Source organism: Equus asinus, chromosome 23 (genome assembly GCF_041296235.1).
Source record: "Equus asinus isolate D_3611 breed Donkey chromosome 23, EquAss-T2T_v2, whole genome shotgun sequence".
Classification (NCBI taxonomy): domain Eukaryota; kingdom Metazoa; phylum Chordata; class Mammalia; order Perissodactyla; family Equidae; genus Equus; species Equus asinus.
The window spans coordinates 29,114,770-29,139,248 of record NC_091812.1 but is presented as its reverse complement, the minus strand read 5'-3'; the positions used below and the strand labels follow the sequence as shown (position 1 = coordinate 29,139,248).

Below are 24,479 nucleotides of genomic sequence, written 5' to 3'. Positions count from 1 at the left end.
GAACAGAGATGCGAATAAATCTCCATAGAATCAGGGAAGGAGAAGGAATATCCCCTCCGGATCTCCCATCTTCTACCAGGCCCTTTCATGGGCTGAGTTAACCCGAAGTGAGAAATCAAGAGGCCCTGCATGATAAGGTCTTCAGATGTTACCTTCTAGAGAAGAGCAGACAATGGGCAGTGATGGAAAGGAGGGCCAAGAGAGAACGCACTTAGGCAGTTTCTTTCAAATTATTTGGAAGAGGAAGAGGTGTGGAGGCAATCTTGACTGGCAGAAATAGTCATACTACCTTGACGCTATTTTTAGAATAGTGCTGACAAAAATGTCTTGATAAATCCATCCTGCCTCCGCGTACCAGCCCCGGGGTCCCTCTGATTTCCCGCTCAGGTACTTCTTCTCACACAAGGGAGGGATCTTAGGTGATAGCAAAAGAATTAAAAACTTCAGAGACTGTAATAAGCAGCCTATCTGCCAGCCTCAGCTTGGCTGGTATGTTATGGGCCAAGTCATAGCGATTGTTCCACAGGATCCATGGGACAAGTGTATGGGGAAGAAAGTGGAGGACAGGGATGAGGGTAAATAAAGCCACAATCAGACGAATGCAGCTGGGATGGTCAGAAATTCACATACCCAACTCAATCCTTTTGAGGATGCATAAATTAGATTACCACTTATGTGGTAAGAATAATCGCAGAGGAAAATAAACGATTTTTTGCCAAAACTGCACAAGTAATTCAGTGGAGGAAGGATAACTTTTCATCAAGTAGTGTGGGAGTAATTAGACATCCATAAGCAAAAAAAAAAAGAACTTTGACCTAAGTCTCACGCTTTACACAAAAATTAGCTCAAAATGGATCACAAATTTAAATGTAAAACAGAAAACTATAAAACTTTTAGGAAAAACAAAGGAGAAAATTTCCAGGACCTAAGGTTAGGTAAAGAGTCTGTAGACATGACACCAAAAGCACAATCAATAAAAATAAAAATTGAGGGGCTGGTCTCATGGCATAGCAGTTAAGTTCAGCACGTTCCACTTTGGTGACCCGGGTTCGTGGGTTTGGGTCCCAGGGGCAGACGTACATCACTTGTCAATCACACTATGGTGAGGAAGATTGGCACAGATGTTAGCTCAGGGCTAATATTCCTCAGCAAAAAAAGAAAGAAAAAGGAAAAATTGGACCTCATTAAAATTTAAAATGTTTGCCCTGAGAAAGACTCTATTAAGAGGATAAAAAGACAAGCTATAAACTGAGAGAAAATATTTGCAAATCAAATATTTGACATGGACTAGTATCTAGAATATAGAAAGAATTTTCAAAACTCAACAATGAAAAATAAACAATGCTAAAAGACAGAATAGTGACAATACCAAATTCGGCAAGGTTGTGGAGAAACTAGATCACTCATGCATTTATTGTGGAACAGCTAAAATGGTACAGTCACTCTGGAAAACAATTTGATAGTTTCTTAGAAAACTAAACATGCAACTATCATTTTTTAAAAAAGAGAGCAATTTTTATTGCTGTTGCCATTTCATCCTTATACTGGTTCATGAAATATAGCAGAGTGTCCAGTGGTTACAATGCTGATGCAATAAATCCATTATTATACAGAAACACTCTTTCAATAATCTGTACCCAGATGATAAAATGTATGGAGCCCATTTTCTAACTCTGTGAATATTTTCTTTAATTTAATACGGAAAATCTGTCTCATTAAATGATTATAATTTAGGATTCAGGCTCCTATCCCTTGATACCAAATTAAACCACTGCATTACACACCAAAGAAAATCAGAATAGAAGAACCAATGACACACCAATTGTCTTATAAAATCATTTTATTTTCTGCTACACAGACATCTTTCGCAGCTAATAGTACCAGAACAACCTGTTTATGGGGTTTGATAGTTTGGGGTAAGTATATTTTTTTAAAAAAAAACTTATCTCTATCATACAGAATCGTGATATAAAAGTGATTTATAGGCAATTTTTTCTAGAAAGAAGTTAGCTAGACTATAATCCTGTTGAAGAACTTTCTTATTTGTCTACGATATGGAATGAAAAGATAGGCTTAAAAAGTCTTCTGATGAAAATGCTTGAGAGCGTGAAAGGAACGTTTAGTCTCTTCCACAGAGAGCCACCAGGATCTTTTCGTAATCTCCCTTGGTTTCATCCTGTTGATTAAAACATAGAGTAGGCTTAATCCCACCTGAAGCCATTAATCAACATAAGGTATTTTTAATTATAGAAGAATTTTTGTAGTGGTAGATTAACAGTTGTAGTACATACATCACACTACCTCAATTATCTAGAATCTTTGATAAGAATATCATTTATTAGATTAAAGAATATAATTAATATAGCTGATAACTGATATTTGTTCATCAATTATTTTTTAACGTTATAACAAGATAACTTGAACACGCATTTTATACATTTTGTGTATAAAAAAATTAAGGAGAAACTTAGAATAATAAGTTCCTAATCCTCTGATCAATGTTTGATACAAATAACTCAGTTATTTATTAATATTTCTCTACTAAATATTATCAATATTTCTCTACTGAAATATTTTGGTTGCTAAATATATGTATGGGAAACAATATTTCCAAGACTGCTAGAAAATTTGTGTAGTTTTTCACTACAGAACTCACTGGTAAATTTTACCAGTGAAAGTTCAATTTACTTATAAATTATGTATCTTAATATAACAAACTAATCTTACACACAAAATTTATAGATATGGTAAGTCAGCCTTTCTCTTTGAAGAAGTTGCAAAAAGGATAGCCATTTGTGGGGGTAACGTTATGAAAATCACAACATACCAGGATGGCTTGGCAGAGTGAGATACCATACAACTTCTGATAGCATGCTTTGATATCATTCATGTCGACTTCAGAACGGGACACCATAATCCTGATCAATATCTTATCACGAGTTCCAGCACCCTGTCCAGAACAAATAAATGATGGTAAGTGTCTCTCATATCCAGAAACATACTCTTAATAAAGCAGGATATAGGTTTGAATGTGAAGCTCTTTTGCTCACCTACGTAGTTTCCATGGAGAAATTATCTCCACAGTGGAATACACACACATGCGCACACGAATGCACTTTACGCAAGTGGTAATAAAATGACAAGAACCCAACTGCTACATTAGCTGTAGGTAAGAGCTTCTACAAACTCCTAATTGGTCTTCTACTGTCTAGTCTTTCCTCTTTCTAAATTATTCAATAATTACAAATAAGCGAACTTTCTAAATTACAAATCTGATCATCTAATTTATCTATTTAAGGCCCTTCAATGGTTTCTGTTGCTTTTAGGAGGAAAACCAATCATTTTATCTGGGCTTACAATGCCCTGCCTAATTCTACAACCTTTTCTTCCCCCATGCACCACCACTCTTTATTTATTATTTTTAAAGGGTCATGCTACCTCCTCTTGCTGGACCAGGCTTGTTTTATCCCTCCATCTCTTCCACCCCTCCTCTCACCTGGCTAATTCCTATTCAGATATCAGGTCTCACTTTGGCTGATAGCACGGCTACATCGATTTCCAAAGTCAGGGGCACAGGTCCCTATTCTGCTCTTCTACAACACGAGGTTTCCATCATTACCCATCTAATTACCCCACTAGATAACAGCAGGCGTGGGGTCAGGGACTGCACTGCCTGCTACTTAATGGTACAATCTCTATCATTGCATAAGACCTCTTTCCTGTTAATTGCATGATTAGATCTCTCTCTCTCTAAAGACTTCCTTATTTTGGATTTGCAAAGGAAAAAAAAGAGACAGCTTAATAACTTTTCTCAATGCAAGTATACAGTTCACATCCTATATAATATGATGCAGGCTAGAGAATAAAGGTAAAGGGAAGGGGTTGAAGTGGCTCAGATGCGTCTTAATACTTCAGTAATCTTAGAATGACATTTTAAAGTCTTAGAATGACATACTAATCCATGGCGTGGAAGACCAAATAATAAAAAATACAAGTGAAACTTAGAAAGGGAGAGATGGTAAAACTCAACCTTAGCAGAAGTAGGTTACTAAAATCACTCATTAAAAGCAAAAGTAATAACCCTCCCTCTGCTGACTGAAGTTTTATGCACATCAAGAGTACCCCACAAATTACTTACAAGCTCACCTTACTATCTTACCTATAAAAAGACACAACAAATCTAACAGAATTTTATTCCAACAGGGAAGTGTATTACCACTTGCATTGGATGGAACAATTCTTTTTAATGGGAAGATAGTAAAATGCGTGATTTTCAAACAATATGAGCTTTTCTGTTCTCTTCACAAACAATAGTTTTGCCCCCAAGCAAAGCATATAAGTAGAATGTTACCTTCATGGCGTTATGAAGCTTCTCAGCAAAGAACATTGGTTTGCTTGTCGCACACTTCACTGCAAGAGAGGCACATTTTAGTTGACATATTTACCACAAAAGAAGAAAGACGCAGATGAAAGAAATAAGAAATACAGTTTTGCCTGCAAGATTCTATTCTCCACTCCTGTTCCTTACCTTCCTCCCAGTATAAGCTATTTGGTTTATAGGAAGCTATTCTGTAGATGGTAGTTTTGAAAATTCTTTCCCCTGATAACATCACCTGTCTCCTACTATCCTAAATCCATCCAATAGCAATTTCAGTAGTTCATGCTATTCTGAGTACACTCTTCTTGGGCATGGGGAAACCAGTGGGTGCTAAGGGCCAAGTGGGCATACAATAAACTTTTCTCATGTTATAATAAAAAAATTTTAAAAAAAAGTGGAGTACGATTTTCTTTAAATGTAAGGCAGCTGCCAAATAAAATACTAACAGATGTGTCAATTAGTATGAGTCTCTACCTTGCTACTCAAAGTGCGATCCATGGACCAACGAATTGGCATCAACTGGGAGCTTGTCAGAAATGCAGAGTCCCAGGCCACCCCCGACCTACTGAATCAGAATCTGCATTTTAACAAGCTCTCCAGGGGATTCGTGGACACAGTAATGTTGGACAAACACAGCTCTAGAATGCAGGTTCCCAGCTCTGACTGGTCATCCGAATAACATGGCAGAACTTTAAAACCTTTTCCTTCTGAAGACCTTTTTAGCAGCTCCCGGAGACCTACAGAATCAAACCCTCTGGACTTGTCCAAGATTATTAAATTAGCAAGTGACAGAGCAGGATTTGAATCTGCATTTATCTAATTCCAAATCCTCTGCTCTTACTGACTGTTCTGACCTTTCTCCTGCCTGGTGCATCGCTTGGCATAAGTAAGTGCTCAGTAATTATTTTCCACCTGCCTGTCTTTTTGAAAAAGGAAATAATATCTGCTATTATTAAGAAAGTCATTGTATACCTCTATCTAAGTTTTCATTGCCATTATCTTACATGTTACCACAATCTGAAACACAGATGAACTATATTTGAGGGGTTTTTTTGCTTTTTGTTTGGTTTTATTTTGTTTTATAAATTACGGGACAGCATTGACAATGCACATTCAACTTGGAGAACTCTTCCCCTCGGGGACCACATACCAATAGCTGTGAAGCAGTTCTCGACGTCCCCCTTCATCTCCAGGTCCAGAACTTTGTTCATGTCATGCTTACTGTACTTGGTGTACATCTGAAACACTGAATATTAAATTTAAACTAAGAGATGTACAAAACATTCTATTCTCTAGCAAACATTAGGAAAATCAGGCAACTGACTCAAAGTATTCCTTGGGGTGACTGAACTTCAAAACACATTTTAAAGCTCATTACTCAGCTGAGCACAGTTTGTATGCTTCATCTTCCCGTAGGAATGTAACTGACATGACTATTTTGGTGCTCCGGTATATTTTGGGGGAAATTTTTGCAAGTGTTGACATTTATTAGAAATGGCATGTGATTGACAACCATGACACTTACTTCATCAGAGCTAAGTGCCACAGCAAATGGATCTTCCCTTAGATAAAGATCTGGGTGGTAAATTTCCCTTAATTTTAACATTAGAAATCAGTGTGACATTATAAGGTAATGAACTTTAGGTAACGATCTCCACTTTCGCTTTGCCTTGGCTTCCAGGAGGCTCAGAACTAAATCTTGTGCTCAGAGGTAAGAACTCTTTGGTTTTTGTTTCAGGATCATCTATACGCTCTTTTCTTTACTTAGCCTTTTTGTTTTCTTCATTGCAATTTGGTTTGATGTGTTAGATATTTTGTCACACCTATTCCAGATATTTGAGGGGAACAGAAGTAGTGAAAATAATGAAATAATGTTCTACGTGCCCAAGTCACAAAATGTGTTTCCAATACTCTAACATGATGGCTATACAAAGTTGCATAAATGCACCAATAGCAACAAAGAGTCAGGAGTGCTACATCCATCTGGTACAGGATGACGCTGATTAAGACTTCTCGCTTTCCTTTTTCTTATTTGTAGCAAAAACAATTTGCACTTTCCATAACCAGTTTCCAGGAAACCTTTGTCTTTCTTCTTACCTCTGCGCAGATGAGGATAGCTTCTGGTGGTCAGAATGGTATTGAACACGTTCACATCTGTCCCTTTTCTCCTTTCTCCTGCTTCGTATAAAGCCTGTCAAAACACAAAAATAATCACTTGACTATCTACTGACTTGATAGCTGCACGAGAATGTTAGATCTCTTCAGAGATGTTCTTTCTAGGCAACTGCTTTGTGTCAAATACGATCACAGCAGGCAATGCTAAGGATGCAAGTTCCTCAGAGATAGGGACCTTGTTTTGTTTGTATCTTCCACAGTATCTCTCGAGCTGCCTCACCAACACTGGAGACTGAATATATGTTTGCAGAATAATTGTATGCTGAATTAAATTGCTTCAAGAATATGCTCTACATCAAGACAACTCCAAGGGGCTCTCTAAAAAAAAGAATTTTTTTAATCTTAATTGTTCAAAGTAATTATCAGCAAATAGTACTAATAAATCAATAATTCAACCATAACCTAGATCTTAAATTTTGATCTTAGAATTTGTGGATTCAAATTCTGACTCTGCAACCAATTCTGACTCCACAACTTAATAGCTCTGTAACCTTATATAAATAATTTAACCTTATTAAACTCCAGATTTCCCTCTTCCGTAAATGAAAAAGATAATCCCTGACTTGTTGTCACAAGCAGGCTCTGTTAACTTTGAAATGTTAATTACCATCATCCTCCTGGGTCACACTAATCCATGGAGATGCCATAAATACACATCTAAGAGCCCAGAGAGTCTTCAGATGGAAAGCAAATTCAGAAATATCGCAAGCAAATAAGAATAATTTTATTATGGGCAATTATTCAAATACTAACTTTTATTTTTTGATATGCTTGCACAATTTCTATTAAAATGGTCAAACTTCCAATGGACATAAGAAGTTATTTTGGGCTTTTCAAGCAAACTGATCTGACATGTATGCATTTATTCGACAAATACTTAATGAGTGCCTATTATGTGCAAGATAATATAGTGGTACAGTGAAGGGAGTGGGGATGGACAAATACATTTCCATCCTTACTGACGCACTGTGATGAATTTATAAAAAGAACACTATCCCCCATGAGGAAGGCATATGCAAATAATAGTTGCCATTTTTTTTTTAACAGCAATTCCAGGCCCTAAAATGGCAGGATTTTTCTAACTTTGCCAATGGCTCAGTGTATAAATAACCAGCAACCTCACTGAAACAATATGTAACAATATACTTAAAAGTATACAAATGTTATCATAATTTTTTAAATAATGATATCACTGCCATAGTATTTTCACAATATAAACTTACATGTATAAACTGTTCCAATGTTCACTGTTAAAACAATGTTAGATGTGCTTACTCTTTCTACTTCACTTAATAAAAAATTACTTTTCCTTATCTTATATCTGGTAAAATAAAAATTTGGACTTTTCTCAATCAGACAGTTCTTGGGAATGACAAATCAAATTCTCATTGTTCTCTTTCAGTGCTCTCTGGCTTTATGAATATGGAGATGGAAATGGAATAAGGAGATGGAATAAGAAATATGGAAAAGATGAAGACCACATTTTTCTTTCTTGGGCTGTTTAAGTACAGGACAGTGTGCATCACTCAGAGAATGAATATGAAGTGCCATTGGCATCAAGGAGGCTCTCAGATTCGCTTTCCTGTGGAGGCCATCAAGTGACAACCTCACCTAAGGTAGGACTTATGTGAGGTAGGTAGGTTGATCCAGGAGCATTTGTAAGCACTCACTTACCCTGGCATCTGAATCAGCCAAGTCATCATTCACGCCAAAATCCTCAGATCGGTCACCCTGAAAAAAATTCCATTCTCTTGTAAGTTGTTTTCTTATATGTAATCAGATGATTTACCTAATTCCTTTAAAATCAGATGAATAATATCCTCGGAGAAAAAGAGAGTCAATTGCTCATTTCTAGAGAGAGATGAAATCTAAGAGTTTACTCTTCACAAAAGAAGAGGCATCTCCTGAACTGAGTTATACCTTAGCAAGAGAAAGCAAAGCCTTCTGGAAATCTCCAGATGTGTCTGAGGTGATGTCTTTAGCCAGATCTCTCTTCAGTTCTGAGAAAGAAGAAAAGCATATTCTGTAGTAAACTAGTGATAAATAATGGTGATAAAAATAATTTCTGACATCTCTATATTGGCTCACAATTTGCAAAGCCAAATGTTCAATGACTTACAGGACATATTTCAAATATGGTTTTTTAAATAAAAATAGAGAATTCAGAGCAAGTAAAATTTTAGATCATCAAATTTATTTCCTATAGGGCAATGAGAGCAATTTAAATAATACTGTGAATGAAAATCTACAGTCTTAAAGATTTTGCTAGCAGGATAGATTGCATAAGTATACATTATTAATTAATTCTGAAAAAATACATGTCAGAATTTAAGCAAGGAGATGAATAGAAGACATTTAAGAAAATAAACCAGAGGCACTTGCTTGAACATGGATGATTTACTTTAAAAACTATAAATATATTGTATATAGTATAGTTTAATTATGTGCATATATGTGTACGTACATATAGATATAGATTTAAAACTTTTCTTTATCTAAACACCCTTCCTTAACTGTGCAAAATAATGCTCAATTAGAAAAAAATTAATTGAATTTATATTTGACTAGAAGACAGGGCAATTTAATAAGCTATCATTGGACTATATCTTGGATGTAATAGAGAAATAGGACTTTAACCCAGCTGTCTTATCAAACAAAAAACTAATAATAATGCCATTCTTGATTATTATCACTGATAAATGGATCTAAGATAAATATTCCTACTGAGATAAGAATTGCAGAAAATGAGGTTAGAAGCTTCCTTATTCTGATTTCTTTGAAATTCCTCTGAAAACAATATGCAAGGGCTGTTGCGTTCTGTGCTTGGTGTGAAAATGAAGCAGAAAGATCCTTTATGAGGTCACATCATCATAAACCAGTAAAGCTGGGGGCTCAAGAAATTAGAAAAGAAAAATAGCAAAAGACCCAGTACTGCCCAGGACCCAGTTGCATCTCTCTCTACAGTGTTGATCATATCATTTAAAGGAGATGTTTCACTGAGTAGATAAGGTGAGCCATGGCTGGTCTATCATCCCCACGACCTAATTAGAGATAAAGAATAAGTCGCCATTTATGTTCATAATGGTAAACTTAGTTTCCAGCAGAAGATTATAAGCACCTAGTTCTTTACCTTTTCAAGGACAAATGGAGAATATTTTGTTTGGAGATTTTTATTCTTTTGTTATCTTTTCAAAATAAAAGACAACAGGACATTTCTATGAAATAAATATCAGAATAATAGGAAATGTTTTTAGAAAATTCTTTAAATTTGATGCTTTCAATTGACTTTTCCATTACGATACTGTGTGGCCATTTGTCCTGGAGGGACATTTTCTTTTAAGTGCAAGCTTGATGAGGGCTGGGACATCATCTCCCTGATCAGCAGCTGGAATGCTGTCTAGGAACGGTGTGTGCGTGTGGTAGACACGTACCCAACAATGAAGATACATTTTAATATAGAGAGTTTCCAAAGCCTCCATAATTAACATCCACATTCAATTTTAAGAAAAGTATATCAGATTTCCTTTCCAGCTAAGGCCCTTGGACTGTTGGACATGAAAACTTACCTTCTCTATAGACTCTGTTAATTTCCCTAATTTCTTTGTTAGTTCTTGATGTCAAAATTTCAATCAGAGTGTCTTCATCAGTTCCAAGGCCCTGAATTGAAAAAGATGAGAAGAAAAAATGTACGAAAATCTTCATTCAAGAGCACCAACTAGTTTTTTGTGTCCCAAAATTTGTTTGAATCTGGAACTTAGTCAATTTCCCACAGTATTTAGTAAATATCCACAATATTTAATAATTGCAATAAGCTCTATCTATTATATTGCTTTAAAAACAAAATGGATTTAAAGCTAGTATTTTGGACAAAAGTTTAAAAAGTAAGTTTAAAAGTCCTTCAGTGACATCATTAGGAAAGTAGAAATAACACAGTCGTTAACGCCAACATTTGTTCATTCATCTATCTATTAATTAATTTATTCACTTTATTTCCATTGATTGACAGGCCATGTACTAGATGTTGAGGATACCATAGGAGGTGTATGTGGACTTGACCTATACCTTCTCTTGAGGAAGGAAGTTTGTTTTGTTAAAAAGAAAAAAGAAAAAAAAAGCAACAGGCCCAGGGTGGAGTCACTTGCCCCCAGACAGCAAACCAACACTTAATTGCAGTTTCAACCTCTTCCAGGAATGTGACCTTAAACTGATCAGCCTGGAAATTCCTGATCTATGCTAGTGAGGTAATCTGCCTCATAAAACCCCTGCCACTCTCCCCACAAAGAAAGGGGACCTTGTCTGAGACAATCCTTTCTTCTCTCTTGTTAATAACTTTTTTGTCCCTCCCAGTTTCTGCCTATAAATACCTTCCATTTTGTACAACTCCTTGGGGCACTTTTCTATTTACTAGATGAGATGCTGCCTGATTCATGAATTGTTGAATAAAGCTAATTAGATCTTTAAATTTGCTTGGTTGAATTTTTATTTATCAACAGCTTAAATCAGGTGATCTACCTTCATGGCAGCACGGAGTTCATCAGCATCAAACCGGGCTGGTGTTTTTAATAGAGCCAAAGCAACATCCTCCAGGTGACCTGTAAGGGCTTTCTTCAGAGCTTCATCCAGGGGCTGAAGAGATTAGAAATCAGAGATTAGAATCAGGACTTCTAATTAGTAACACGCTAAGTGATACAGCAATGTGGTGTGACCTGACCTGTGGGTACTCTTACTACTAATTGCTAAAACAAACATCTTATAGAGCTCCTTCCCTTTAAATACAAGAGTACTGAATATTTAGAATTTTATCTTTACCTTTTAGATCTATAGAAATTCGAATGAAATTTTACTGCATTTATTGATAACTTCTTAAAGGACAGGGTTCTCACTCTTTTACACAGGGAAGACATCACAAAGCTCAAAAGATAAGGGACTGTGTATTAACAGTATCAGTAGTAATAATACTTTTAAAATCATGTATTAATATGTTTTCCAATCTTTGATGTTTGTACCACTCAAATAAGCGCAATAATCAGATAGGGACATTATATAGTTTTTTACTTGCACTCCTTAAGAAAACTACCATATTTAGTATAAAAAATATAAAGTTTACTTTTAAAGTAGAACTATATGTATAAACTTTACATTTAGACTTTAAACAGTTCAGCTTAAACTTTAGCAGAAGATACATTTTAATCAGAACATATTCCTTACCACCAATAGTAATCTTAACGTTTATATTCACATTAAAGATTTGTCTCCAATACAGAACACAACATCTGCAAAGACCCAAGATGACCAATGTATGAAACCAGTAAATTTGCTAGAATTTATTAAATTGCAACCAAGTGAATAAATACTGTAATCCCAGTCTTAGTTGTAATAGGAAACAGCAGTTAGAGATTCAAAGACCTAGGTAACTGCTTCAAAACCTACTTTTAAACATAAATATAACTGAAACTAAATATCTAAATTTACCACTCCAACCTACCTTTCCTTTTTCCTGGAGATATGCTGCTTTGATCTGTTGACGCTGCACATTGTTTCTCTTCGTTAGAATCTCAATGATGGTTGCTTCATCCACACCTGGAAGTAAAGGACCACTAGGCTTTTAAAATCAATTCTCTTCATCCTCAATAACTGACATAGGATGATTCATTATCAAGATGCTCCAAATGAAATTCTTAGCAAACTAAGAAATATAAATTATATCAGCCAGGTTAGAGATGTGAGGCTATCTGTCAAAGGGAAGCACTTCAGATGACATTCCATTAATTCAAATGAGAATGGAAGAGGAAATTTTCCCTGGTCCTCAGTCTTGCAGTGTTTGATCCTAGTTCAAAGCCTATGAGCAGAAGTGTTGATTTCAGCGTCAAGTTTCTGCTAGAAATGAGCTGGTAGGGATATCTGTTGTAACGCTAGAGATTCTACTGATTTGACTAAAATTTCCTGAGTGCTGAGAAAGGAAATAAATCTTCATTTGACAAGTAAATCTTTTTATCTTCAAAACAAAACAGACTCCTTGCATTGCACATATCTGTTTTCCAATAGCCATTCAAACAGCCATTCTGAAATGTCCAGGAAGAGACTGTTTTGGGAAGACATAATTAATTACCTTTCACTGTGATCGCTTTGTGCAAGGCATCAACATCCGAGGACGGATTGAAGCTGGGATAGGGGCTCACTGCTGACCCAGGACCACCTTTGGATCCTTTCACAGCTTTCTGTGGAAGAGAGAGAAAGAAATTAATGCCTATTCACTCATATTGGTTTCTATTTTAATATTTAACTAAGTTATTTTATTGTCACTTGACTTACAATGTATTCCTGCTCTTCATTTTCAATAAACCAGGCCTGCTTGAGGAATGCTGATACCATTGACATTTTTAAAGAAGTATCTGGAAATAAAACAGGCAGATGCTTTTACAAAACACAAACCCACCACAGATATACACCACTCCACCCTCTCATATACACAAGACGTAGAGTAACCTTGACCTTACTTTCCAGGATTACTCTTAGAAGCATAATAAAATCCTAGATGTAAGTTTTTTAAAAGGAACGTCTTACCCTTGAACAGAAGCCCCTAGCCTCCACTTGGAAAGTTGGCTCTTTCTTGGCATATCAGCCCTAACGTTTAGGGATCAGAAAATTTCTACAAGTAAGCATGTAGGCTGAAGGGAGGAGCTGATGATTCACTTCATTGTTCTACGTTTACAGACCACCCCCTATATGTCAAGCACTGAGGGTACAAAAACACTGAAATATCGTCCTTTGCCTCAAAGAACTTAAAGCTAGTGTGTGCTCTCAGGAGGAAAACACAAAAGTTAAGGAAATCTCTCAGAGGAGGTGCTGGCTGCTCTGATCCTCTCTTGAAGACTAGAGATTAACCTGGGAGAGAATTTAAAGACAACAAAACTGAGAGAAGCTTGTTATATTGAGGAAGTTGAAAGAAGTTTACTGGAGCAAGAAATGTTGACAGAAGCCAGAACAAAGAAGTTTAAACGCATCCACAAAGCTTTGGGAAAATATTAATGGATTTTTTAAAAGAAAGCGGCATGATTCCACTTGTATTTCAGAAAGACCGTTCATCCCGTACCATAGAGAATGGCTAAGAGATGGGCGAGATGGAAGACAGAGACCGTTTAGTAGGCCATTAGAGAATCTATGCAGGATTAATGAGAGTCTGAACAAAAGAAAAGGCTAGAGAAAGAGCATAATGTTTACACTTATAAGGAAAATAATCTGTGACAATCTGTAGGAGTGGATTCAGACTCAAAATTTTATCTATAAAAAGATATTCAGATGATATTTCTCCACCGAATAATTATTTCCTTTTCCATTCCTTGGTATACAATTATTTCAGCATCTGCAGTAATTGTTCTCCTCACATTTCTTCCTATTTGAGCTGTCTAAATACTAGTCCTACCTGTTTTTCCACTCAACACAAAAAACCCAGAAAGGGATTACTTTATATGAGGTTCTTTGCTCTAACAGGAAGCATCCAGGTGCAATTGCAACATGTATGCCCTCTTTTGGTAAACTCTTATCTGAAAGAAAATTTCTTGAATTTCTATCATGGTTTAACAATATTTTTATGTAATAAACTATGCATATTTTTAAAACCTGAAGTATGTTAAAAAAAATTAATGTGTTCACTGTTCTATCCATAAAAGAAACCATCAATGATCCTTTTTGTCCCGGCTGTGTTTTTAGGAGGCCATGCTCAGGGTCTAGTCTGATCTATCCCTCCGTACCCTTTTTTGATCCCTCTGGAGACTACGCTCATGAATACATGTGAAGGAGATGGGAACGAAAGCACCCAAAGTTTTAAATTTTTGATATGAAGCTAAATGACTCATGGGAGTAAAGCCTATAACCTGATTTCTTAACAACATGTTCAGACATAGTATTTCACCACACACTTGCTGAAATGAACTGCAGTTCCAAGTCAATGAGATTAAATACATGAGGGAAATAATACCCAAATCAGAAAATATCTCCACTTAATTATCATGGGGATTGTTCAAATTACTATTCTGTCATCTGTGAGAAGAACCAATATATTGTGCAGTCAATCTCTTCTCCCATCAATTGGTAAATCTGAAGTTGTTTCCTAAGGTAAAGTCATGATGTGCAATTTTGGGCAAGATTTTCGTTTCCATTACAGTCATCATCTGGTGCAGTTTCTGTTGGCATGTGGAGTTTCACTTCCTATTGATTAATTGGCACACACAAAACTTCCAGCAATTTCTGGCGAGCTATCAGGGATTTGAACTTTCCATTCTATCATCTCATCCATGCCCTTCATGAAGTAGAATCCTCAAAATAAGTGATATGATCGGTCACCTAGCAAAGTACTTTTCCATCAGTTATAGAAATACGTGTTCCAATATTTCACTCTTTTTAATTAGAAAATAAAAACTTCAAAGGAGATCAAATAAGAGATCAAGGCTATTGTCAAGTGTAATTTTAAAAATGAGTCTCATAACTTCAAAGTAAATTTTATGAAAACTTTACTGTATTTCACTCATTTTTTTCATTTCTAAAAAGTGCCTATAAAATGCACCAATTTCTTTAAAAAAATAAACTTCAGAAAGCCTGGGAAAATGATATCGCTCTATTAATTACATAACACAAAATAACAAAAGTAAAGGGGTTGAATAATTTATTTGACACAACAGTGTCCACAGAAGAGACAGCTTTGTAACATAGCCTCTGAGTTCTAGATTTTAGTCTGAAGTAATTTGTCTGAAAGCATGGCCTGGAAAAGAAAAGGGGTTGAATAGAACCTGCCTCCAGAAAGCAATTAGAGGAAAATGGAATCTCAGTTCAGCCAAATTATATCTACCAACTCTTAGTAAATCTTAAAGATACAAGGATCGTGGCAGGATGTAAGGAACTGCTCTAGAAGAAATAGATTTTATCATGTACTGCCAGTTAAGGGCTCAGAGTCAACTGCATGTATTAACAGAAACTCAAGGGTTGCAACACACCTTACAAATACCACAGCAAAAATATTTTTGGCCAAACTGTAGTGCTAAACCATTCTGTCTGTTCAGTATCTATCCTCCGCATGAAAACTAGCACTTTGTACTTGATAAAACCCATTCAATAATTTGAAGGATCTCTTGCTTAACTGTAAATAAATAATGCATGCAAATGTTTTATAGACTGCCAACCATTTTACAAATGTCAGATATTATTACTATTTAAAGAATAATTTGGTCTAGAAAATAGAATTGTACAGTCAATAAAAATAGTTTAAATAATTTGAGTTCACAAAAGGTCTTTTTTTTTCTGTCTTTCTTTTCAGTTGCAATGTTTAGAGCATGCGCTGAGTATTTAAGACTTTATTTTATTAACTCACCTTTGCTCAATATATATTTAATCTGGCTACCAAAGAGCTCCAAAACCAAGTTTAGCACGGTCCTTAACATCGTCTAATTTGAAGATGAAACTGGCTATTTATACATAGGCTGACCTATATGGAAATTAGTAATATTCCACAGTTCTTCTAATAAATGATCTTTTTGTGAACAAGCACTGCCTACCAATCTCAGGTTATCTGTGGATGAATGTGTAGCTTTTCCAGGGATTAGCATTTTTTGTATATTTATGTCATAAGAGAGCTCTCTTCATCTTATGCAGCAAGAAATTAAAGAAGGTAAATATGCATAAAAATTATGTCCAAGATGTTAGAGAGAAAGCTGTAAGGTCCAGGTATTCCAGAAATGGTACATTAGCAATTGTACCAACTCGACAATTTGAGAACACTGAAGCTGTTGTATCAAAGTTAATTTCCTGATTTTTCAAAACTGCACTGTGGTTGTGTTCTTTATTTTTTAATATAAATACACAGAAGTATTTAGAGGCATAGGGACATCATACCTGCAGTGTTCTCTCAAACATTACAGAAAAAATAACTATATAAAGCAAATGTGGTGAAATGCTGACAATTGGGGATTCTGGGTTAAAAGCATGTAGTAATTCTTGCAATATTTTTGCAACTTTTCTGAGGGTTTGAAATTATGACAAAAGAAAAGCCTAATTTTTTTTAGATTGTAATTTGTCTCTGTCAACCTCATGAAAGTCTACTTCCAGAAGCTGTAACAGAGGAAGCCAAATTTTGTGGTTTATCACGCCTTCCTGGTGACAAGCTAGAACGATCAGAGTTCTACAATGATAGCAGCAGCAATTAATCCTTGCATAGGACAACATCTTTATCCCACATTTTCTATCTTGGAAAACAGAGTGTAGTCTTCTGGCAGTTCTAGAGATTAGTGGCAAGCATCAAGGCATACATAAATCCATTCCTTCTGATTCCAAAGCATTGTAGACTCAAGATCAATGTTATTTTTAATGCTCGTACTTCAGAAGCAAATTCATTAATGGTTAACCCAAGGGCACTGTGGCAGGTTTCACCCCAGCCCTAGGGAGTTTATTTTTCAATGCTTTGGCTGATGCTCAGTTTTTTCCTTGAATGTGTATTTCACAAGTCCCTCCCACACCTACCTATGCGAGAAAAGGCAATTAGACTGTACAACGGTGTGACTTGTGAAGAACCACTTTATGAAAGATAGTCTCGTGAATGCTCTGCCCTTAGGCCTCTGGATAGGGTGTTCCCTTTGCCTACCATGCTGTTTCCTCCTCCCTGTCTACTTCCCTTTGAAGCTTCCGCATGGACCTCATGACATCCTCCAGAAAGCCTTCTTTGACTCAACACTGGGGTGGATGACTCTGTGGTCTCCCACAGCATCCTGCGTTTACCCCTACACTAGCCCCTACCATTCTGTATCAACACTTTCTCTTATCTATGTTCCCCAGCAGCATGCTCTGAGGGCAATGCTAGTCTATTCATCCTGTACCTCCAATCCCTGTCAGAAGGCCTGGTGTTTAGCATGTTAAGTATCACTGAATGAATAAATAGCACATCAGTGCTAATTATGGAGGAAACATATCTATACTAATTTAACAAGTATTTTCTACCCACAACTATAGGATATAAAAATGAGATATAAAAATGAAAATCAGAGTTCTGAGCCCTATTTTGATTCTCTTTAACTGACTATATGACCTCAAGAAAACATTTAACTTCTCCAGGGGTGGTCTTCATTTATAAAAATGAGCGTTAGAATAAGTAATGTCTAAGATCCATCACATCTCTGAACTGCCAATCTTAAATTTCACCTTAAGTGGATGGAGGTAGAGACAATTAGCATAATGAAGGAAGGTATTATATAAATTGTATCTATTCTGATCTTTCTGATAAAAATCTATCCCATTTTAAAGAAAGAGAAACTCACTCCAAAAACTGAAAACTAATAGCTCCACTGGTTTAGCTCTGATTTTATATATAAGCCATAAATTAATGAGTCTAGAGAGAGTCAAGAACAACCAGTTCAGCAAGCTATCATCACATACAGAAGTCAACCGTTACAGATCTTTTGATTGAAAAAACATTTAATAAGCAAAAAATTAGCTGTTTCCTTAATGTTATTATTAACTATTTTTGTCAACATCTGTCAAATGTAGACTATCTGCCAGATGTGGTTGAGACTGGGGCCAGGGTAGTAACAACTTCTGGAGAAGAGGCCATTTCAGAATTAAGAAACCAGCTTTTTACCACATTTGAATCATTTTGCAACATGCCTTCTCTTCCAGCTACCAAAAAAGCATTTCTGCGGGCAGAGGGGAATATTACGTTTTCAAAAACCATACATAATTTTTGACATAAACAAGGCCAGAAATAAGTACACCTTTCTTAATTAACTAGTATTAAAAATTAGATATTAGGGCTTTTAATTTAACATTCAAAATGGGCTAAGAGAAAAATTCTTGAAGGAACATTTGTAATGAGCAATAGCCAGATTCAAAATCTCTTACCATTGCACATATTTCCAACACCAGTAAAAACGCTACTTTAGATTCACTTGGGGCTTTTCAAAAGAGTTTTATGGCCATTATCTCAATCAACGATCAAGATACTCTTAAGTAGAATAATTTTCAGAAGGCCCTACTGGCATTCCAAAGGGATAACTTATCCGATACCACCCAGGAAATATTTCCTTTCCCCTTAAGTTTTCAAACCAGTACTTGAAAATCCTGTGTATGACACACAGACTACAGAAAAAAGAATGTGGCCACACCCTCTTGAAATGAAAAGATTAAAAAGCGGATCCTCTTTGTTTACACTGCATGAGTAAACTTAACATTAATTTCAAAATGTTAATTACAAAGGGCATGATTACCACTATGAGGTCTGAATCTATTTACTTTTCCTTACAAAAGAAGAAAATAAATTGTGTAAGCCCTGCTATTTTGAAACAGCACCCTGAAACCCACCTCTGGGGCACGTCTGTTCTTCCGGCCTGGCCCCCCACCAGCACCCACCATCCACCACGATTTCCATGGAGGAAACTCACAGCTCTAAGAAACTCATAACTTGGAGGAGGAAAACAATCTTTCTTTTCCATGGTAACTCGCCAACAGTAAAATAAGCTAGTCTTAAGCAAACTTTCCATTATTTTTAAAATTGTCTATCTTAACTAAATAAAACATTACAATTTGTGATTCCAAAATGTAAATTCCCAATGTAATCTTACAGAAAGATGTATCAAACCATATCAAATACAACTAGCCTTAAATCCTACAGAAGGAGTAACATTAAACATTGTGATGGGAAAAGTTTTCAAAACAACCAAAACTAACTAAAAGGAAAACCAAGACTCACATTTTTTTCCACCGTCTTCCAAAGAACTGAGGAGAGGTTCTTCTCTGAGGGTTTCACACTACAACTGGAGCCTTGGGCTTCTGATTTTATAGAATTTGAAAGGAGGCCACACCTAGCAACCAGAAGTTAGTAACAGGCTGCCTTTTGTTTGAAATACAGGACTCCGCCTTGGCCAAAACAAAGTGAAACAAGTCTTGCAAAACTACTCACTCAACCGACTCTTAGCTGACGGCACAGAGGAAATGAAAGGGAAAGGCAGATTTTTTCCCCCTCTTTAGTTAGCACTGTTTTTTCCAGAGGGGATAAAATGCAGCAGATTTTCAAGTACGCAGTACTATCCTCCCCAATCCTGATACCAATGATTGGCACACTTTTTTAGTTAAACAAGTTATGAAATGGAAAATATATACACTTCAAAACAAAACAAAAGAGGCAAAAATCCCCCTTCGGTTTGAATCCCAGCCCCATCACTTGTGACTATGTGACCCTGGGGACATATTGAATTTCCCTGAACCTGTTTCAACTTTTGTAAAAATAGGGATAATATTATGTAGGTTACCTACCCACTAGAAATCTTGTGACAATTGAGAAATGAGGTACATTGGTAAATTTTAACATTATGCAGTGCTAAATAATTTTCTATTTGTATTTAACCATCGTTTTTCCCACCTTCAAAATAAAAGACTTTTTGTACTCAAGTATAGCTTGTTGATATAAATAAGAAATATAAAAGAAATAAAGCTCTGGATTGTCTCAAAATTTTAAACAAAGTTAATGTCAGAAATATGATCATTATGACATTCAAAAAAAGTATTAGCATTAGAGAAAGGCCTATCTACATTAATTCTTTTGTTTAGAGTCAGTTATATATAAATAGTTATAGATAAACAAAGTGTAATATAAGCGTTGACATTGTAGAGTAGTTGAACAGTAAATCAGAACTCTAAATTGAACAGATGAATGGGATAGCTGCTATTATGGAACAGGTACCATAAAAAATTCCCCACCTGATACAAAGAAAGAAAATTTATTCTGGTAGCTCAATGGTGATTTATTTTTATTCTTCATGAAAACTTACAAAAATTTTTATGATGTTTCCATTGAACTCTGCATAACTATGGACTTTCATAGCATTATGGTTCAGTTTATACTGCTTTTTTTTTTTTTTTTTTTTGGTGAGGAAGATTGGCCGTGAGCTAACATCTGTGCCAATCTTCCTCTATTTTTTGTACTTGGAACAACACCACAGCATGGCTTGTAGGTCTGTGCCTGGGATCCAAATCCACAGAGCCTGGGCCACTGACGTGCAGCAGGTGAACTTTACTATGCAATCATGTTGGCCCCAGTTTATGCTACATTTTAGTGGTTTATTCTTTTTCCTATTTTCCTCATAGATATCTCAGGTAATTGTATACATATATATATATATATATATATATATATATATGTATATGTCAAGTTTAGAAAAATCAGTGAAACTACTGTCTTAAGATTGTTGGTTTTTATAACACATTCTAAATTCTCAGTACTAATGTTAATGAAGTCAACACTTCCTGAAGTAGGATGATCATCTAATCTAAATATTTGAGAAAATGCCAATCTATATTTTTGGCATCTACCATAAGTATGTGTTGAACTAATTAATTAGCTACTAACTAATTAGTTGATTGATATCACTGCAAATCAATCTTGACAGATGTAGATCAGCTTTCTAATACTACATCTATTTTGTCAGGTAAGAAAGGAATAGATATTTACATAAAATTTGTTTTCCTATTTGTATTTATATTTCTAACTTTGGTAATGGAAATGTTGGAACATTTCTGCACAGTGACATTCTTGCAAAATGAAGAAAAAAGTCCATGTACCTTTTATAAAATACAACTATCTAAAAGAAACATATTCTCGTTTTGTTTTGTGTTTGTGCTTACCAGTAGCATAAACCCAGAGGAGTGGCTTTATATATTTGGATTTGTAATGCATTGGGAAACCTATAATAGCAGCAGTAAACGCGAGACTTGTGGCAGAATTAAGAAAAAAAGTTAGAACATTTTTCCAAAATTAACCTCCAGCTGTAACTCTAAAGGCAAAGAAACTCCCAAATATAAAAAGAGAAGAAAATCACTAGTCATAGAGGAATCTTTCTGTGAATAATATGTTGGAAGCTTTTCTTTCTCCCACACAATAATACTGTCAAGTGGATTTGTGAAAATAAAACATCATATATGTTACCATTAACAGCTAAGGGATAATCATGGGTTAAATGTTTTCTGAACTTGAAATGCCACGTACTACAGCTCTGGAGAAATGACTCACCCCTCTTGCTGTTTCTAGAAGATGATGATTCATCAGCTCAGTTTACTTTAGAGTGAGAGCGCAGAAACTAAAGGAAGAGAAGAAAAGAAAAAGAAGATAGCTAAAAGCAACCACTGCAGGTTATATTTTCACAGCATATTAATTTCTACTCCTTTGATGTGGACCTGATAGTGAAGAGGAAACAAATCAGTGAGACAACACGTGGATCTCTCACACATGTCATACTTAACAGAGCAAAAGTGTTTAGTAAGACTGTAGCAAAACATCTGATTTTAGGAAGGCGTTTCCCCCACCTCTCTATATCTAAACAATACTTTTCATTTGGAGAAAAAAGTATATTCAGGATCATCAAGAAGAGCATTTCGTTGAAATTCCATAATTTCTCTACAGCTTCCTCACACCCACTATCCACAGCTGATGAAAATATTGTTTTAGTTTGTATTTCTAGTGTGTTCACAGGTTAAAGTATTTTGAGAAATAGTGTTCTAAATGATTATCCCTTTACTTTTAGATAAGTCAAATAATTATCTCACACAGGTGCACGCACACACTGAGTTACGTGGATTACTATTATTATTATTATCATTATTACTCAGTTATTCCCAACATCACATGAAATAGAGAAACATTTTTTCAAAGTAAGGAAGTTAATGAAGTGGTCAAACAGATGGCGAAGGTGAAAGGTGGGCGCCTTCGTTGGACCTCACTTAATGAAAAATAAACAAAATTGTCCTTGTGTAACAAGTGGAAGGAACTTCATTTTTAACACATCAGAATGGAGGTGATTGGTTGAGAATGTGTCGGATTACCATTTTGATAAATTATCTTGCTTTCTTGGTATAGATTCAACAAGAAAGAATGAGATGTACCACTGTTTCCCAAAGAGTAAACTATGATTGGAATTTCCTGAGGTTGGAATTTCCTTATCCCCATGGACTTTGGAAGGAAAACAGAAGTTTCTCATTAAGTCAGGCCCCAGTAAGACAAATTTTTGGTTTTGAGGGTCCAGATACATCTAGAGCAATGTGTTTCAAACTTTTGGTCAAAATCATTTGAATTATGAAGTCAATTTACTATGTACTGACCAACATTTAAAGAAATAAAATAAAATGGAACAATACGGAAACTATCAGAGTGTCTCACGTATTACAAAGTGAGTCTTATTTTCTGAAACTTTGGCTTATAGTGTTATGTGTATGCATGTGTGTGTGAATGTAAGGTGTAAAATATAAACGTATTCCAACTGAAGGTTGTATTTTTAAACGTTTGAGAAAGACTGAAGATGACTACTAAAGTAGATGTACCCAAGAAAGGTGAAGAATATTGTATCTTCCTAATGATATAATCTAAAGAATGTAATTGTGTCATAGGAATCATACGTACATATGAAAATCAAAATGTTGCTTGTATTATCAAAAAATTGAAAATAACCCAGTTATTCATCAATAGAGGAATGGATAAAAAAGTGATATAATATGAATGAACTAGATATAAAAACATGACATGCTGAAAATATATGTTGACCAAATAGAGCAGTGGCAAAGAATAAGTATGATACTACTTAAGAAAAATTTTTAAACATCAAAACAATGGTATATATTTTAGAAATGTTTATGTCTGAAATAATATCATAACAGCATGATTGAGAAAAAAACTTACTAATCCTGGATAAGGGTTAACCCTGAGGAGAAAGGAAGGTGAATGGCCTAGAGTGTGGGTTTTTCACCATACCTACATCTTTCTATTTTTTTTTTTAAATAACATTCTGAAGTAAGTAATACCTGTTAAACTTGAGTATTGAATACAATGATGTTTATTATGGCCTTCTTTGGAATTTTCTGTATGTTTAAAAACTTCAAAATTGTGTGTGATGAAGGAATCAGTCATTATACCTGACTTTGTCATTCAATATCATATTTGTACGATTCATCTGTATTACTGTTTACTTTACTATTGTGTACATTATTGTCTTTTCATTATTCTCACTGCTCTATGGTATTCCATTGTATAAATATATCACAATTTTTTTTATCCATTCTTATCTTGTCAGATACTGGAATGTTTTTAATTTCTGGCTATTGCAAAGTCTGCTGCTATAAACCTTCCTATGCATATCTTCCAGCACTTTTGCTAGTTTTATTGGGTATGCGTACATTCAACTTTAGTTAACAGTGCTTTGCTGAAGTTGTGTCAAGTTACACTCCAAAACTGCAGTAAATGAGAAATCCAATTATTCCTTACTCTTCTCAATATTTGATATTGTCTTTTTCATTTTAGCAATTCTGGTGTTGTGAAGTGGTATATTACCATCGAGTTTTAATTTGCCTTTCTCAAGTGACTAAGGAAGTTGAGCACCTTTTTACATATATATTGGTCATTGGGTATTCTCTTTCTTGGACTGCCAGTTCAAGTTTTTGGCCCATTTTTCTAATGGGTCATCTGCCTATTCCTTATTGATTTGTAGGAGTTATTTTTATGTTCATATTCCTTTTTATTTTCCCTGCTTTATCTCCCCAAATCCCCCCTCTACACAGTTGTATATCTTAGTTGCATGTCCTTCTAGTTGTGGGATGTGGGACGCCACTTCAACATGGCCTGACAAGCGGTGCCATGTCTGCGCCCAGGATCCAAACCCTGGGCCACCGCAGCAGAGCGCAGGACTTAACCACTAGGCCACGGAGCCGGCCCCTATATTCATATTCTTTATACAATGTTCACAAACAGGAAAAACATCAATTTTAATTTTCAAGAGTTTTTGATTCTCCCGAGCATATAGTCTACTTGAATTTACTCAAATGCCTCTGTGTTAGCATGGTCACAGAAGGGGCTGCCTTTCAGGTGCTGACTTCATGGGACATGAAAGAAGTCAGCACCGATTGCCAT

General features: G+C 35.5%; 1 protein-coding gene across 1 annotated transcript; it reads right to left on the bottom strand.

Annotated features, from left to right (window-relative positions):
• Nucleotides 1–1,822: 1,822 nt before the first annotated feature.
• Nucleotides 1,823–19,796, bottom strand: ANXA1 (annexin A1). The gene is made up of 13 exons (XM_014848738.3): nucleotides 19,281–19,796; nucleotides 12,866–12,945; nucleotides 12,663–12,771; nucleotides 12,039–12,133; nucleotides 11,066–11,179; nucleotides 10,120–10,210; nucleotides 8,474–8,553; nucleotides 8,228–8,284; nucleotides 6,476–6,569; nucleotides 5,529–5,624; nucleotides 4,352–4,410; nucleotides 2,828–2,950; nucleotides 1,823–2,176 (listed from the first exon to the last, which is right to left on the bottom strand). Exons 2-13 carry the CDS (start codon nucleotides 12,929–12,931, stop codon nucleotides 2,120–2,122), a joined length of 1,041 nt encoding a protein of 346 aa, XP_014704224.2. The 5' UTR covers nucleotides 12,932–12,945; nucleotides 19,281–19,796; the 3' UTR covers nucleotides 1,823–2,119.
• Between the last annotated feature and the right edge of the window lie 4,683 nt (nucleotides 19,797–24,479).